General features: G+C 43.9%; 1 protein-coding gene across 1 annotated transcript; it reads right to left on the reverse strand.

The window, feature by feature from the left end:
• Positions 1-258: 258 nt before the first annotated feature.
• ramp1 (receptor activity modifying protein 1) lies at positions 259-17,675 on the reverse strand. Its single transcript, XM_063212137.1, has 3 exons — positions 17,211-17,675; positions 10,500-10,635; positions 259-3,165 (listed from the first exon to the last, which is right to left on the reverse strand). The coding sequence occupies exons 1-3, from the start codon at positions 17,266-17,268 to the stop codon at positions 2,910-2,912; spliced, it is 450 nt and encodes a 149-aa protein (XP_063068207.1). The 5' UTR covers positions 17,269-17,675; the 3' UTR covers positions 259-2,909.
• Between the last annotated feature and the right edge of the window lie 283 nt (positions 17,676-17,958).

Consider the following 17,958-nt stretch of genomic DNA (forward strand, 5'->3'; position numbering starts at 1 on the left):
ACCACAGACCGTGCTGCACACCCAGGATTTCTCCCCTCTTCCTGTGCCTATGCCATTGTGGGGGTGCTGCCATTTCCAATAGGGTTGACCGAAAGGGAAAGAGAAACCCCCAGTCCTAGGGTTAATTTCTCAAAAGCGAAGTTGCTAACTACATTAGCTACTTTGTTGGTTGCAATGCAATTTCCCATTGGCACCTACCGAAGTTGCTAACTGCTAATAACTTCGCTTTCCAGAAATGAACCCCTGTACAGCAATGGGCTGCTACACCAATCCTCACGGGTCCTCATCTTTCCATTATCGCTTCTACTCGGAGCCATGCAAACGCTCTTCACATGGAGCTTTCCCACGTCCTGTTACAAGCTTGTCTTTCCTGCACACCTGTCGTACATCCTCTGGAGGCCTGTCAGTCAGTCACAGGGTTAGGACAGCCGGGAGGCCACTTGTGTGGGAGGGGTCGGGTTTGTTTGGGGTTGGATGTCACGGTTGACTTCCTCTAGGCACGTGTGAAGTTTAGCAGGTTCTTGGATATGCTTTCTGCTAGGTTGAGAGAATCCTTTCATGGCATGACCTTAGCCTTTGTGCCGTTGGATTGTTTCCATAGAGCAGGCAGAGAGCTCTTTTGAATACAACCTTGACACACAATTCTTGGCGCATAAGCTTATAGTGAGAGCAAAGAGAAAGGGGGAGAAAAGAGCTTTTGATATGCAAACCGCATAGATAAATAGAATAAAAGGACAGGAGGATAGACAGACATATGAAGACTTTATTTTGCCACGCATGATGGGAGAAGCATGCATTTTGATGAGGTGCTAGAGGAAATGCTCAGTATGCGAGGGCAGCCGGAGCAGCTGCTGCCTGCCAAGTGGCTTTTCGCCGGACGTTCCATTCAGGAGGATCTATTTTTTGATCCCATGTGGGCTGACACCGAAAGGCACCCCTCACCTGCGGGGGGCACCATTTTGTTGTTTTGTACAGTACGTGTGTCCTCCCACACAGTCCTCTCAGGCACGCTTGAATCCTGAACGCCTCATTGTGATTCAGAAGTTCGCTTCCGCGGTGGATACGCTTTGTAGGCTAGAGCACACAAAAAACAGGAGCTGTCAGTAGCACGGTGCTCATTATACAATGGAAGGAAAGTCCTGGACAAACTGGAAAACGTTTTTTTGATCTTCTCAGTCAGACAGAATTTACGATCACTGCCTCTAATGATGCCCAGGTTTTTGTTTGTGAGTGTGTGACGACAACGTGTGATACTTTATACCACCTTAGTGCAGTTTCTGGCAATTTCAACCACAGCCCATTATATTGAGTCTGCTTTTTCATACCATCATATTTGGTTGGCAGCAACATCACTATGATGACTGTCATTAGGAGAGAAAAATGATAAATCAAGTCCCTCCTGGACACTGAAGTAAAAACAACAGCATTTGTGATTATTTTAGTAAGCCTACTGTTGGAAAAACAGTAGTCCACTTATCATTAGTGTTGTTACAACAGTTCATTTCCTGTTTATTCATTTTTCAAGATTCTACAAAGTTGTTCTTTCTTACACTATCTCCATGTGGCTGTGTGATGCATATGGTGAAAAAAAAATAGCCACGCCTATGTTAATGACAAACAAACAAAATGGCTTTGGGCCAAACCACAAATGACTCCAGTCATCCAGTCCAACACACTGCTGCAGAAGCATGTAGTATATGCCATGGCTCTAATGTAGCTGACTGTGTTTCAAAAATCAACATCATCCATCAGGAAGTGCACAAACTTTAGCTGTAAACACACACATTCTCACATCAAGTGTCACTCATCGTTTATTTATCAACAGCTCCCTGAATTCGCTTTCATGTCCTAACAGTACCGGAAGTGCTTTTTCATTACGTTTGTTGGGCAGCTCTCTCTCACTCCAAAAAGGACAGCTGTTGTAGACTAGATGTTTTCTTGTATTTTTTTGTAAGTATTAATCAACAGTAACCAAGAACTCCTTGCCAAACATCACTGAGCAAGGAAGCCAAGAATGCTCTCAATTTAGGGGAGCACACACACACACACACACACACACACACAGGCTTTCGGTGGGATGGGGAGGGCTGTCGGAGCAGACACAAAAATAGAGCAAACGCCGAGCTGCGGCTTTGGGGAGTTGAAATGTCACGCTACTTCTATCACCAGCGGTAATTAACCTCAAGTTATATTTAGCAGTGGATAAGATAGTGAACAGATGGGATACAAAGAGACATTGAAAAAATCCTCTTGACACGAGGCTTGTTTGATTTTTTTTAATAGAATGCCTATTCCCTCATTGCCTCTAAAGAAGATCCATCATCTATGCTCTGTTCTAATGCCATCTCTGAAGGTCAGGAGGCCCATGATATCCCATCAGAAGATCAGACGCGAGTGCTCCATCTTCATTGGGAAAGAGATGACAGGGGTTGGCCTCCTTTCTCCAGTTTGTACGTTGTGGGGGGGGGGACACATTTTTTTTTTTTGGCAGTTGGCCCCCAGGCTTGTAATGGATTATTAGGGTATCCAGGGAGGGAGGAGGGACAGCGGATGGGAGCATAGTGCACGTATCGTACAGTACAGTTTGTACGTGTGGGGGACCCCCTGTAATGGATCAAAGAGGGAGAGCAGATGCGAATTGCGAACCCACAAATCTACTACTGCATTTGTACGTGTCGGGGACCGACCCCCAAGGGATTGTAATGGATGACAGAGTCCAGGAAGGTTGAGCAGGAGGGGGGGAGGGAGTTGGGGGAGAGAGAATCAGTTGTCCCGGGCCCAGGGAGATGGCAACCCAGAATTGAGTCCTCATTACATTGTTTTTTTTAGAGATTGCATTATTCCCAGGCCCGGTCAAAGCTGTCAGCAGCCCCCCGCCCTGCATTGCACACAGACCCGACCCCGAGCGACTACATGACCCCCTCGCTGCGCTTGCTCCTCCACACCACCAGGCCGGTCATGAGCAGCGTGATGAGCACGGGCACGGCGATGAAGGAGCCCAGGACGTGGGTGGGCGGGTCGTGCGGCAGCCGGCCGGTCAGCGCGCAGTCCTTGAAGTAGTCGCGGTGCACGCCGATGAAGAACTCGTCCACCTGCTGGTTGGGCCAGAAGCAGCCGATGTTCCGGGCGATCTGGTACGTGCAGTTGGTCAGCGAGCCGTACAGCCTGCGGAGGACGGCAACAACACGCACGTGCGCACACAGTCACACGCACGCACACACACACACACACACACGCACGTGCGCACACACACACACACACACACACACACACACGATTGCACACAAAGTACCCAAACGCACAAATACAAACACACACACCAAAACGCACAAACATACCACAGTACGCACACAAACCAATACACAGAGAAAGGGGAGGGGGGGGGGGGGGGGGGGGGAAATCAGAGTCGTGGTAAATAACAAGTGACCTCTAGGGAACTATGATCCCACCAGTGAGTTGTCCCTGTTGCAGAAAAATAAATAAACCTAAATAACCCATTATTTTCCCCCAAGAAGTCCCATAAGAGAAAAAAAATGAGGCCCCATGCACCACATTCTGCTTGTCCCAAATGTCGTAGTAAATAAATATGTTGTTACTATGGGAGAGAGCCCCAAGTGTCCTGTGATTGTCTCGCACAATTTATAAGTGCAGTATATGAATGTTCCCTGTGCTTAGTAGCTGTCAGTACAAGCCGTAAGCCTCTCAATAATCCCTTTAATAACCTCTGTTTTGTGTCTGCAAATGGATTCAGCGGAACAATGGATTTTTTTTTCTCCCTCCCTCCAAAGCACCAACCCTTCTCCCCCCATGAGGTTTTCAGAAACAATATTATTAGCCGCAAGGTGCCTCTCTTAAATGAGGTTGCGTGAGGAAAGCTGGTATTTACTTTTTGCACTGCTGGTACTATTACCCTTTGCTGTGTGCTGCGCTTGCTGCACTGTCCTGTGTTTTTCTTTTATTGCCTCCAGAAAAGTCTGGCTTCCACGGCACTCCCCAACTTAATCCGTGCCGACTTTGTATTTTTAGCCGGGCAGCAAAGTTTCAGAGAGATTCTCATGTGTATGGAAATAGCAGGCATGGGATTGGTGAAGGGAGGTTGGGAGAGGGGGGCTGCAGCAGCTATGACATGCTTAAGGCAGGCTGGCAGATAGTGTTACAGACAAGATTAACACTGCTTATTATAACCAGGCTATGTTGTGTTGGGCTGTGGGGTAAAGGGAAAGGGTAGGATAGAACAGTGGTTCTCAACCTTTTTTGAAAAAATAAATGCCCCCTGATATCATCATAACCATGCCAATGCCCCCCACCCAACAGAAAACAAGAATCATTTGGTAACACTTTACTTGACGTCTTCCTGCATAATACATTCATAGCAGCTGCTATAAAGTCTGTACGAAGCATTCATAATTGCTTCATGAAGACCTATTCATACCAAACTTTTCATGAACCTAGGGGACAGAAGGGTGGCTATTGTCAAAATAAAAGTTAAACAAAGCAGCATAAAAATAGCAATGCTGTTTTGCAATTGTTAAACTTTTATTTTGACAAGTTGCTGTCCTTTTGTCTTCCATGTTTATGAAAGGTTTGGTATGAATGTCTTAAACGGTCATGAACCCTTCATGCGAAGTGTATAACAACTGCTATGAATGTGTTATGCAGCGACACGTCAAGGAAAGTGTAACCAATCATTTCTGTACGCTATCATTTACAGTGCACAGCAACAATGAGTACAATCCACATTTTGAACATTTCAATAAGCAGCACACAAGTCATTACCAAAATGTGCATATAACCTCAGTTGAGCTTATAATAGAGAAGGAAGGCTAATAAGTAAGGGTTAACGTTCGGCGAGAAGGTCGCTACCGTGGAATAGCAGCACGACAGAGAGAATATTTAGACCCCGACGCGGAGCGGAGGGGTCTTGTTCTCTCTGAAGTGCTGCTATTCCACAAAGCGACCGACTCGCCGAAAGTTAACCCGCTTATTATATTGATATACTTAAATGATTCACACATGGCGGGAACATTTCTTTAGGCCTATTTAATGTTAAGATTGTTGCTGCGCAAAACAAAACAGTGCCGTTGTGGAACACTGCTAGGCAACAGCTAGGTAGCCAGGACAACAGGTGTTGTCTATCACAGCAGCTGATTAGAGTCTTGTTGAAAAGTCGCTTTAGCAGTGAAAAGTCCTGTTGCCATTGACAGCGGTCTGTTATAGACCAACCCGTCCGTTATCGAAAAATAACAGACGTGCGAACGTTGGGGAGCCCCGTTGAAATGAATGGAGCATTCGACCGATGACGTCACACCATATAATAATATAACCTAAATGACATATTTAATCAATTTTTGTGAAATCAAAAGTGAGTACACCCCTATGTTAAAATCCCCCAGAGAGGACCATGATCTGCTTCAATGTTCACATGCATGTTTCTTTTGGTTACCATCATACGTGCTTGTCATTCTCTAAAACATTTTTATATTTCTTATCTTGTCATCAGACCACAGGATATGGTTCCAGCCATCAATATCCTTGGTCAGTTTGTCTCTAATGAAACCATGACAAACAAACTTGCTTTAGATGATGTCAAGCATGTGTGGTGGGAACAAAGTGAGGAAAGCAAAGGAGTCCCATGATTACAATCAAGCATGGTAGCTGGTGGGACTGACATGGTTTGGGGCTGCATGAATTCCGTCAACATTGGGAAGCCGAATTTCACCAAAAGAAGCATGCATGTGAACATGTACCTCATGGGATTTTAACATACGGGTGTACTCGCTTTTGATAAAAATGGAAAAACATGTCATTCACATTATTTTATTAACCTTACTTTTCTGTTGTAAGATGGAAAGCTCAAACTTACTCTATAGCCTACATATAGGAAATAATGTGTGTGCTTATTGGAATATTGTTCAAAATGTTAGTTTTCAAAAGGGGTGTACTCATTATTGCTGTGCATTATGCTGTATGATTGTTATACAGCTTTCTAGAATGATGCGAGAGCTTCTATTCACGTTGAAAGGACATTTGTGACTGAGTGCCCCCCCTCTCAGCTGTCTTGCTCTCAACACCCCCCTAGGGCCCTCTAACACCCCCCTGGGGGGCTGTACGTACTGTACGTAGAGCCATTGATGAGAAACTCTTCATTCGAATAAAAGGAACAAATACCAACGTCAGGAATGACTTTTGCTTAAACTTCTGTAAACTGAACGGATGCCAGAAAGAACAATCTGAACAGGAACAATCTGTTAGGCCCTCCTGATGAGAATTAATGATACATTTCATCTTTTGCAGGTGGTGTCGTGGTGGCGGTGAGGGAAAAGGAGTGGGGGCTGTAATTGCTTGGTAACAGCCTGTGAAAGAGTGATGAGTTGGAAACATGAGAAAATATTGACTAGGCCTGTTCCATAATTAGCCCATGGCCAAAACACCTTTTTTTTCTTTGAAAACACACTAGGTATCGTGGGACGCTGAGCCAATGTTTATGAGCAACCAAAAACATTTTTTTCCTTAATTTCCTAATCATATTTTTAAATACTACAAACTGTAATGAGGAGCAATCAGAGTGGGTTATGCTTTGATTTTTGAACTGGAACACTCTGAGGTCGGGTATGCCCTCCTGACCCCCCCGGCGCCCCCACCCCCGCAGATGAGTGACCAGGGGAATAACGAAGTGGAGCTTTATATAGCCTCTCGCAGTCTTCAGCGGTGACATTTGTGTGTGGATGACTATGGCTTACAGTTGCTCGCCTCATAGGCTGTGAAGTGCGCTTGTGTTGCCTCAAGTGTGTTAGTCCGCGCTGCTTTTGGTTTGCTGAGAGATTAAATGCATTAAGAGCAGCATTGCGGGGGGGTTCGTGATAACAAGCCTGTTGAAGTGTTTTGGAACACGTACAATAGAAGTGGGATTCTTTCACTAACGGCTTTTGAAGCTATACAAACCCATCCCGAATGCAGAACACGGTCCCCTGTGTTGGCGTCACCAGCCATGACAACAACTCGTTACTTCCTCTTTGTTACCACAGGAATCAATTCTTTAGAGGAATTATATGCAATAGTTGTGGGAATTTGAAATTCCCTCCATTGAATAAAATTGCAAGAAAGCATTTATATCCAGACATTTAATAGTTTAGCCAGTCTGCTGCATCATCATGTAGGCCGCAAGTATTTCCCCAAAATCCCAGTATGGTGGGGGGAGTGAACTGTGAATCTCAGGATGCCTAGACTGGACTGACTGGGGCTAGTGAGTTAGCAACACGAGTTTAGTAGCACACTAATTCTGAAGGAGATATTTGCAATGCTATGCATACAATCCTTTGCTGAGGAAAATGTGTGTAGGATTTCAATATTTGTAGGTCTGTATAGTTGATACATGGGGAAAATAAACGTGTGTCCTTGTGATTTGTGGTGCTTTTGACCACACCTGCACAGCGCCTGTCCAGGGCTCGTGGACCCCTGGGCCTGAGGATGTGCCCGGTAGGCCCATTCAGTAAGTCGTCCTTGCTCATGTGACGGAGGCTAACTTGCAGATGTTGGTAAACCTCCCTCCCAAAGCCTCATACCGTGTCGTTGCCGTTGGGCTGGGGGACTGGTCCTTTAGTCCAGCGGTATCGTACTGTGCCTCCCATTGCCGAACCGATGTAGTTGACGAGGTCGCACGTTCGCGCCCCGAGGGGGACGAACAGGTGCAAGATGACCTCCGTCACAGCTCCCAGGGTCTCTTTACCCAGTGACTCTCCTTCAACCAGAGACGTGCGCTACATGTCTCTCTTTCCATTAACAGCCGCATCATCACAGGTGGACGGTTGTATCGAATGTTACATAAACATTCCTGGCGGACTAGCGTGTGCCAAGCATAGGCTGGCATGCTCAAAGGGAAAAAGGCCAGCCACCACCACACGTGTTCACATCCCAAGCACTATCCTTCCGCTCCTCTCTCAACGAGAATCAACGGATGAATAAGGGGGAGGTATAGTGAGAGAGATTTAAGACATGGTAGCCTAATGTTTCAGCTGAGAGCATCTCCATGCCCTCACGCATGAATCTGTAATTTCACTGCTATGGTGCTTTAAAAAAAAAAAAAAAAAGCTCAAGGCACTTCTTCTAGCTTTGACTTCTTTAAATAATATATTTGCAGCTTCAAAAAAGAGACACTGACACAGCTTAGCTAAAGCATCCTCACAGCTGCACATTGCCAGCGTCATGCTGGAATCTGTGTGCAGGCTGTGTGTGCTGCCTCTCTTCCATTTGGTCTATGCAGAGCCAGATTAACGCACAGGCTAGATATGGCTGCTGCCTAGGGGCCCCTACTACCAGCACAATTGTGCTGAATTGCAGATGCAGTATTGAAAGAAATATCTCTTTTTAGTAGTATTGGCAGACTGAATTGATAGCTCGGAATTATGACACTGTTTATGTAATTTTGTCATGGATTTTTTTTTTTTTTTTGCAAGGGATGGGGGCTATTGCAACCTGTAGCCTTGGGCCCCCGGGCCATCTTAATCTGGCCCTGTGTGTAGGCTAAGTGTGCAGCCTCTCTTCTCTTCCATGTGGTCCATGACAAATAAGTAGCTATTGATTTCTCCCCTCTCTGGAAATTCAAAGATTCGATTGAATTTTCAGCCCATTCTGTCCAGTCCCACTTGTTTTCACAGAGTGTGTGACATTGGTGCTTGGGAGAATTAGTCAAGGTTAAAAAGAATGAAACATGCTATATGTGTCTATCTTTGTTTATCTGTCTGTCGTGGTGTACTTTAAGATATTGTATTCATCATACTGGTACGCATCACAGGAAGTATTGAAGAAGGAACTTGAAGATGAAGGACTGTAAAGGCATCTGTGTTAAAGGTGAGCGTGTATTAAATGTAGGCCTATAATAAAAAATAATATAACCTCAATTAATACATGTTGATGGTACATCATATAATAAATATTATATATTATAAGAATAAAAAATTAACATTTCAAATTTTCAATTCCATTTTTGGTCGTATCCGGCTTTTTATGCCATGAGGTTGTATGTTTGGTCTGTCTTCAATAATCTTGAACTAACTGACTTAATCTTGCCTATTGGTGAATCATCTCCATTTTGATATTGAATGTGAAACCAAATTGTGTTGTAAGTGACCAGTTTGTGTGCAGCATTGACATTTCAAGCTGAAACAGCTCGCTGAATGTTAGGCTTCCAGGAAGGTACAGTCTGTTTCCTCTGCTCTACACCACTCACCTTTCTTTTCTCTCTCTCTCTCTCTCTCTCTCTCTCTCTCTCGCTCTCTCTCTCCCCCCTTTCTCTTTCTCTATCTTTCTCTCTCTCTTTCTCTATCTTTCTCTCTCTCTCTCTCTCTCTCTCTCTCTCTCTCTCTCTCTCTCATTCCCTTTGTCTCAGTTCACTCCCGTAGCATTTAGTAAGACTGCAGTGCTCTGGGGGTCTGCTTGATTGACAGCTCCTATTTGGCTGAATAGCCTCATGTTTTATAGATCGGTACAAGAGCCACAATGGAGAGAAGGTTATTAGGCAGCCTTTGAATGTGAAGGTAACAGCTAAAACTAAAGGGCACTTAAAAGAGAGAAAGAATGGAGAGGAGAAGTTCCAGAGAGAGAGCAAGATAATAAGATCAGGGATTGAGGTATTCTTCGTCAAGATTTAGGGAAATTAAGTCTGAACTATAGCCGTAAATTAGAGGACAGTCTCAAGACTCGAAGAACTCGTTACTGAGATCTTGTTCACACGGCCCCTCATCAAACATGGAGCTTTCTTCAGGATTTTGGTTTCTTAAAGCTGACTTATTGGAGGTTTTCTAGGTAACTCCCTGGTGCTGTCTCCGGTCCTGAGCACAAAGACTACAAGGGCCGACCTCAATACTCTGTCTGAGGCAAGTCATGGAGGTCAGCAGAGCTACAGCTAGCCCAGTGATTCCCAAACTGGCGATCGGGACCCTAGGGGGTGTCGCGGAGGTACTGCAGGGGGGTCTTAGACAAAAAGGATTTTGCATTAAAACGGGAAAACTGTGAGTCAACCGTTATCTTTTTTTTCACAATTTGGTTAGTAACAGTATTCATTTCTATGGGTAATGCATGTATTTACTTTTCCTGTGGTATGACGGAACTCATCATTGGGATTTGAAAAGTGGCAGGTGAAGGGGTTGCAAAAACATTTTTAGATCCAAATGGCAAGCATGGATCACAGCTCTGGCCTACCGGGCCCTGGCCCAGGGGCCCAAGAGTCAAGGGGGCCCTGAAGCCAAAGCCTCAACATTTCCATTTTGATTGTGCGTTAAAATCATACTTTTAACAACTGTGTTTTCAATTTTTCTTAGGGGACATATCCCCAAAAGTATAGGGTCCGAAACATGTGGCTTAAAACCTTTTTTTGTAAACTTAAACAGAAGGGGGGCCTTTCTTGTTGTCTGGCCCAGGGGCCCTTGGGAGTCATAATTGAAAAAGTTTGGGAACCACTGCGCTAGCCTCAGTACAGAATAGACATGAAGATTCACACTCACTCCACGGTGTCCTCCCAGTTGCACCAGAGCCTTTGATCCAGCTCCTTCATGTCAAAGGAGAACTTTGTGAGGCAGAACTCGGTGATGAAGCCCTCATACATGGGGTGACAGGCACTGGCGGACAGGATCTGGCAGGCTGCAGAGACAGGAAGACAAGACAGGAATGATTGTAGTCAGCGTGTGTGTGTGTGTGTATGTGTGTGTGTGTGTGTGTGTGTGTGTGTGTGTGTGTGTGTGTGTGTGTGTGTGTGTGTGTGTGTGTGTGTGTGTGTGTGTGTGTGTGTGTGTGTGTGTGTGTGTGTTGTGGTCAGGGCTGGACTGGCCATCTGGCATAGCGGGCATTTCCCGGTGTGCCCCACACCCTCGTGAGCCCCTATTTTCAGGAATGTAAAAAAAAGCTTTTTTTTCCTTTTTCAATTTCTGAAAATAGGGGCCCACGATGGTGCGGGGGCACACCGGTGAGTCAGCTCTGCGTTGCTAATTATGAGGGGCCCCTTTAAGCCAATAGTGCCTGGGCCCTATTGCTCCCCCTGTCCAGCCCCGGTTGTGTTTATACACTGGGCGAGGGGACACTTATTCACGCAATGAAATACTTTGAAGATTCCTGGGGGAAAGGCATTGAGGACAGTGGTTTTCCACTCCCACCCAAAAGAATCAAACCACAGCTATTTCATAGTTTAGAAACAACATATGAAGAGTTCAGATGCAAAACCCCCTAAGTGCCTTTTCAGAAAATAATCTTAATTCATTTTTATTTAATACAAAGCTATCAAAATGGCATATTTTTTATATTTTATTTATGTAATATAACTATTTATATGTATTATCAAGTACATAAATGTAAACCAAACCAACAACAGGGTTCTCTAAAAATATAGAAGTGCAGGTCTTCAGAAATGGAGTTAGGGGGTTTTGCATCTGAACTCTTCATATTTAAATTCTATTCCAGGGGAAAGTAAATACTTATTATGCATGGTTGGAGAATTGTACACAATAAGGCAAACAAGGACAGAAGCTCAACTGTTTGCCATTAGAGGCCGCCAGGGGAAACAAACTTCGAGAACAATACAGATAAACAAAGATTTTAAAAGGTAATTACAGAAATGAAAGAGTGCATAATCAAATGTTTTCTATATATTTACATTAACACACGCGCTCTTAAAATCCAGAGGGTCAAGACCTGGAGTGTCCCCGACTTCACCGTACAAGTCTCCTTTAATGCTTTTCGGCTTGGCAGTGTTTATCGGCATGAGCTGAGAGACAGATCTCAAACAAACATAAAGTGGTCTCTGGGGGCCTGAAATAAGCTATTTTTTTCTCCCTCTGCATGTGGAGCTTTCGAATGTGTTTACTGTTTACTTGCAGATAAGAGATAAGGCGCCATGCCTGCTCTAGGTCCTACTTCTCCATCTGTCATCTTCTGCTGGCTGGCTTGCTTGCTCTCTCGCTCTCTCCCTCTCCTCTCTCTCTCTCTCTCTGTCGCGAAGCAAATACATAGTTATACAAAATACACATTTTCCAGTCAATGTCGCTGGCAGATTTGGAATTGCAACATAGCGCTGGCTGATTCCTGTGTGACTTCTACTCTGAGCTGAGGGACTGTGTGTGCCACAGAGAAACAGAATGAGGGAGAGTCAGAAAGAAAGAAAGAAAGAAGGAAGGAAGGAAAGAAGGAACGAAAGACAGAAAGCAAAAGAACAAAACAAAGCAAGAAAAAGGGAAAAAAGGAAAAAACACGCCAGTGTGGCCGCCCAGTCAGCAGCAGTGCGATAAATTGTGCTGGGCCATAAAACGAGAGGATTGCGAAGTCACACCCAAAAGCCCTTTTCGGCAACAGCCACACGCATGGTTCTTCTCGCCCATTCTTCGCCCTTCCACCATCCCACCGCCACCGCTCTTCCCCTTGATTAGCTGTGATTTAAGGAGCTGCCTGATTGGTGAAACCAGGTTAGGAGTAATGGAAAGCGCGTGCCAAAGGCAGGAAACCAGGAGGGGCGGAGGTGCATGGTGCACGGTAGAGGGGCGGAAATTCAATCAAGAAATTTGTTGTCTGAATGCTATACATCTTTTCCTGGCGTTTGACACCACTGAAACTAATTGGATGATGCTCTGCTCCGCTTTGCTTTGCTTGCTTGCTTCCCCCCCCCCATGGAAAGAAATCGTCTCGACTCAAGCTTGAGTGGAAGACAGATCATTGGTGCTAATGCGGAAGTTAAAGATATGGATTAGCTTGAGGTTGGGGTGGGGTGGAGTGGGGTGGTGGGTGTGTGAGAAAGCTCAGAATTTATGGCCTAAATGAAAGACTTCATGTAAATAGGCTTACAGAGACTAAGAAATATGCAAAGCAAGTCTTGATTGGACACTTCTCAAGGCTAAGTCTAAGTATGTAGGCCTGCATTTGTGTGTGTACTGTATCTGTGTGTTCCTGTATAAAAGTGTGTGTGTGTGTGTGTGTGTGTGTGTGTGTGTGTGTGTGTGTGTGTGTGTGTGTGTGTGTGTGTGTGTGTGCGTGTATGTGCATGCGTGCGTGCATGTGAGTGTGTGATGATGCTGTGTGTGTGTGTGTGTGTGTGTGTGTGTGTGTGTGTGTGTGTGTGTGTGTGTGTGTGTGTGTGTGTGTGTGTGTGTGTGTGTGTGTGTGTGTGTGTGTGTGTGTGTGAGAGAGAGAGAGAGTGTGTATGTGTGTGCCTACCTGCATGTTTGTGTATGTGTGTGTATGTTTGTGACAAGTCAATCTCTGCCTGCATGTTTGTCAAAATCAGCTGCTGTAATTGACTTCTGAGCCCTGCATCCACATTTCAAAAATCAATTAGGATTATGGGTTTGCTGCTAGTGTTTGCCGCACACTAAAACCCTGCACACCCACTGGGTCAATCAGATTTGGGTGGCTCCACACAGCTTCAGACATCAAATTGCCACTTCCCACAATCTGTCTCCGCTGTGCGATAAACAGTTTAACTAATGTCTCCACTAAACGTGCTGTCACTTTGAAAGGTAGGCTAATACTAATCCTGTGCAAAGGAGCAGATAATACTAGAAGAGAAGAGGAGAGACGAGACGAGAAGAGAAGAGAAGAGAAGAGAGAGAAGAAACGAGAAGAGAAGAGAGAGAGAGGAGAACAGAAGTGAACGGAATGAAACAGAACAGAAGAGAACAGAAAACAATAAAACTTCTACCCAAAGCATGTCAATCATGTTTGCACATAAAATGAAGGCATTTCAACTTCATATAAGATGAATGTTTGACCAGTCTATCACCAAAGCGCATCATCTCTACAAGCACAAGTTTCAGGTAGCAATCCATTTGATTATTTATTCCCATAGAATAGAATAGAATAGAATAGAATAGAATAGAATAGAATAGAATAGAATAGAATAGAATAGAATAGCGAATAGTACAGAAAAGAATAGCAATTATTGCCAGTACATTGACATTGAATGCAGGTTCTTAAAAGTGCACACAGTGCAATGTACGTATAAATAATCCAACACTGTGAAAATAAGTTGCTGTATCTTTTTCCGTAGTCTTTGTCGCACCTCTGCAATGCTTGTCAGGTCAAATGTGATGCCACAAACTGATGCTACGTGTGACTTCCTGTGAGTAATTTGATGTCAGAATGCATAACCCTTGTCTCAATGGTTATGCAGGCGACTTGTCACGTCTCATTGTCTGTATCACCTGCGTCGTATAACACTTATTTACGCAGGTAAATATAGCCTTGCTAGTTCGCTTTGATGTCTCAGTCTGAAAGCCAAACACAACTGCAGATGTAAACACACAAGATATCTTCGGTCCCATGAAGCCTGAATGATACGGTCCGACTGGGGATGAAAGATGCTGAGGAGCCATTGATGTCTGTGAGGAGGGGGCCTCATCAATACTTTCCCAGCTTGCTTTGCTTATCTAGGAGTACTGTCATCGCATGCAGGGGTGCCGTATAGGGGGATAAAGTGTGACTGAGACACTAGGGCCCCTTGTATTGTATATAGGGGGCCCACACGCAGTCCGATTTATTTAGATACAGTTAGGGCCAGAAATATTTGGACAGCAACACAATTATCACCCTTTTCCACCCTATACCCCACCACAATGGAATTGAAATAAAACAAATAAGCTGTGCATTAACTGTAGACTCTTAGCGTTAATGTGAAGGTGTTAACATCCATATCGCATTAACAGGAATGAAATAGCAACGTTTTTTGTCTATGTTGCCCACTTTTCAAGGGATCAAAAGTAATTGGACAGTAGACTTCTCAGCTATTTTCCAGTCAGATGTGTGTTATTCCCATACTACACCATCATCAAGATGTCAATACAAGGTCTTAGAGTTCATTTGAAGAGTTCCATTTGCATTTCCATATATTTTTACGGAATGTCCATGAGATCCAAAGTCCACCTGTCACCATCAGTGATGCAAGCCATCATAAGGTTGAAAAAAAATCAAAACAAACCCATTTGAGAGATGGGGAAACATTGAATATGATTAATTCAAGAGTTCAGAATGTTGGAAAAAAGAAATACCAGAGCAACACCAAATTACCTGGCAGACATAGAAGAAAAATGCTGTAGATGACAGACAATATTCTGTATCTGGTGAACAAAAATCCATCTCCCAACAGTTAGCCAGATGTAGAACAGTGTCCAGGTGAACGGTGGATACATGTCCAAGGCAACAATTAAGAAAAAAATCAAGAACATTCAGGAACACTTCACCATAGGAAATACAGAGGGTTCACTAAAAGATGTAAATTATTGATTGAATCAGAAATAGCAATACCAGATTTGGCTTTGTCAAACAATGTCTTAAAAACACTATAGGTCTTGAGCTACATCCTATGGACCGAGGAGACAAAAATCATCTTGTACAAGGGTAATTGGAAGAAAGGAGTATAGCAAAGGGAAGGAACTGCTCATGATTCAAAGCATACCACCCAATCAGTGAATCATGGTGATGGTAGTGTCATGGTGTGGGCATGCATATCTGTCAATACTATTTTCCCCTTGTATTTATTGATGATGAGGGCTATCGACAAAAGCCAAAGGATGAATTCTGAAGATGTTCAGGCTATATTATCATGTCATATTAAACCTAATGGTTCTGAATTCATTGGACAATGCTTCACAGTGCAGATGGACAATGACCCAAAGCTTCATCTGAAAGCCACTAAGCCATTTCTACCCCAAAAAAGTGGAATATTATTGTCCCAGTCAATCACCTCATCTGAGTACGGTTGAGCACGCATTTTACTTGCTGCTGGCCAAACTGAAGGGAAAATACCCTAAGAATAAGCAGGAACTGAATATTGTTGCAATAGAGCTCACTATAGCATCACCAGGGATAAAACCCAGTGTCTATTGATGCCTATGGATGTCTATGGATTATAAATTACAAGCTGTAACTGACTGGAAAGTATTTGCAACCAAATAATTAAAAATTGAAAGTTTGATGTATAAATACTAGACTGTCCAATTACTTTTGGTCCCTTAAAAAAGGGGTGGCACTGATAGAAAATGTCATAATTCCTTCACAGTTCACTCGATTTGGACGCAAACACCCCCATATTAAAGCTAAAAGTCTGCTGTTAATGGACATGTCATTTGTTTCATTTCAAATCCATTGGAATGGTGTACAGCACCAAAAAGATGAAAATTATGCAGATGTCCAAATATTTATGGCCCTAACTGTATACGGCTTGGGGGGGGGGGCTTTGGAGCTGATATGACACAGGGATCACAATCACATGCATATGATATGACCACGCACACACACACACACACACACACACACACACACAACCTATTATTCAATTTCCACCACTACTACTACTACTACAACTACAACTGCTACTAGCCTACTACTACTGCCGACCACCCACACCTTCCCATTTCAGAAAACAATATAAATGGTCTCCCCCCATAAAATTGCCCAAAAATTAGGTTTATGTAGGCCTATTGAAATTGAACAAATGCATTATCAGACTTCATATATTCTAGAACGAAATGAGTGTTAATTGAACATGTTTGACAATGATTGTCTGTGCAATACTTTTTGAACGATACAACAAGCCTCTGCGTGGTTGTAATTTACTATTTAAGACTTCTGTGTTTCCATACTGTGTTCCCGTAATGTTCTCATTTATTCTATCCCTTCTCAGATTTGTCAGTTAATAAAATCTAGATAGGCTACCACGGTTTTTGCATGCGTGTTTGGATGAACTGGTTTAGTTGGGTCTGAACGTTGATAAGGTGAGGGTTGCGATACAGTGACATGTGTAACAAAAAAATATCGCTGTATGGTCGTTGGTGAAGTTCATTCAGGAAGCTAACCAACATCAATGCATTTTTGGAGAGGAGATGCGTTCACGTTTGGCACGCAGAGTCACCGTGCGTCATTTCACCATGCGCCTCTGATGTGCTTAGGATGCTCACAATCACATTATAAATATTCACCGTTTCACATCACTGTCGTTGTCTAGTTAGAATAGATGAATAATGGCAGAGACAGTTGTACAATGGCAAAGCATCCCTCTTAGGGTTCTCAGAAAGTGGCACTTCTGTCATAACTGGTCGCCTGGGTACCAGCCCAGGCAAGCAGAACTTCTTCACCTGTACGCCGTGATGTGGCCTACTTGCAAAAAAAAACATGCTGCAAACAAAATACATTTCATTATTGTTTTGAAGTAGCTGGTGAAGGATATGCGCTATACTCACCTGTGAGCAAAAGAAGAAGAGCGCATTTAGAATCCAACATCGCGTAACCCTGTGCCATTGTTCCCCATTTAACTGCCCACTTCAATGAATTATGCACACTTGTTCCTACCAAACGCCAGTGAATGCTACAAATATTCCATTCTATCCATGGTTAAAACACCGAGGGGAAATGTCACCGCGTAATGATAGAAGTGCAGATCGCAGTGGTGCATCGCAACGCTCACGACTCACTATCCCGACCAACTTCTCCCCGTGTGATAACCGAATAAATTCAAAGTCCAACTGAAAATATCTGACAAGCGACGTAAACTCAGAAGCGTTGGCTCTTTCTGGCACTCTGGCTGGAACTGCGCCGTGGTGTACCTGCCTAGTACTGACACTCCGCGGGCGGTCGGTCGAGCTATGCAAACAACACTGCACACTACGCTGGCAGCGCGCGCTAGTGAGTGGATACTTTGATGTCCTCTCGTGTCATCCTGAGAACGTATGAGCGAGCGAATCCTCTCCTTCATGAAGTGGTGAATGAAATGACGCTAAACAACGCGTCCTAATTAGCATATGATAAAATTAATGGGGACGGCTGGAGGGTAAAAAACACGCACACTGGCTACATAAAACGCGTTTTCTTTGCTCTACACCTATGCACTAGATATACATAAAACACTATCAGGTCACCCTGATTCATTAGTATTTTATTATTTTGTTCTTTTAGAATATATTTTAAAATATGCCATTTTAAAACCATGGA

Source organism: Engraulis encrasicolus, chromosome 12, assembly GCF_034702125.1.
Source record: "Engraulis encrasicolus isolate BLACKSEA-1 chromosome 12, IST_EnEncr_1.0, whole genome shotgun sequence".
Taxonomy (NCBI): Eukaryota; Metazoa; Chordata; class Actinopteri; order Clupeiformes; family Engraulidae; genus Engraulis; species Engraulis encrasicolus.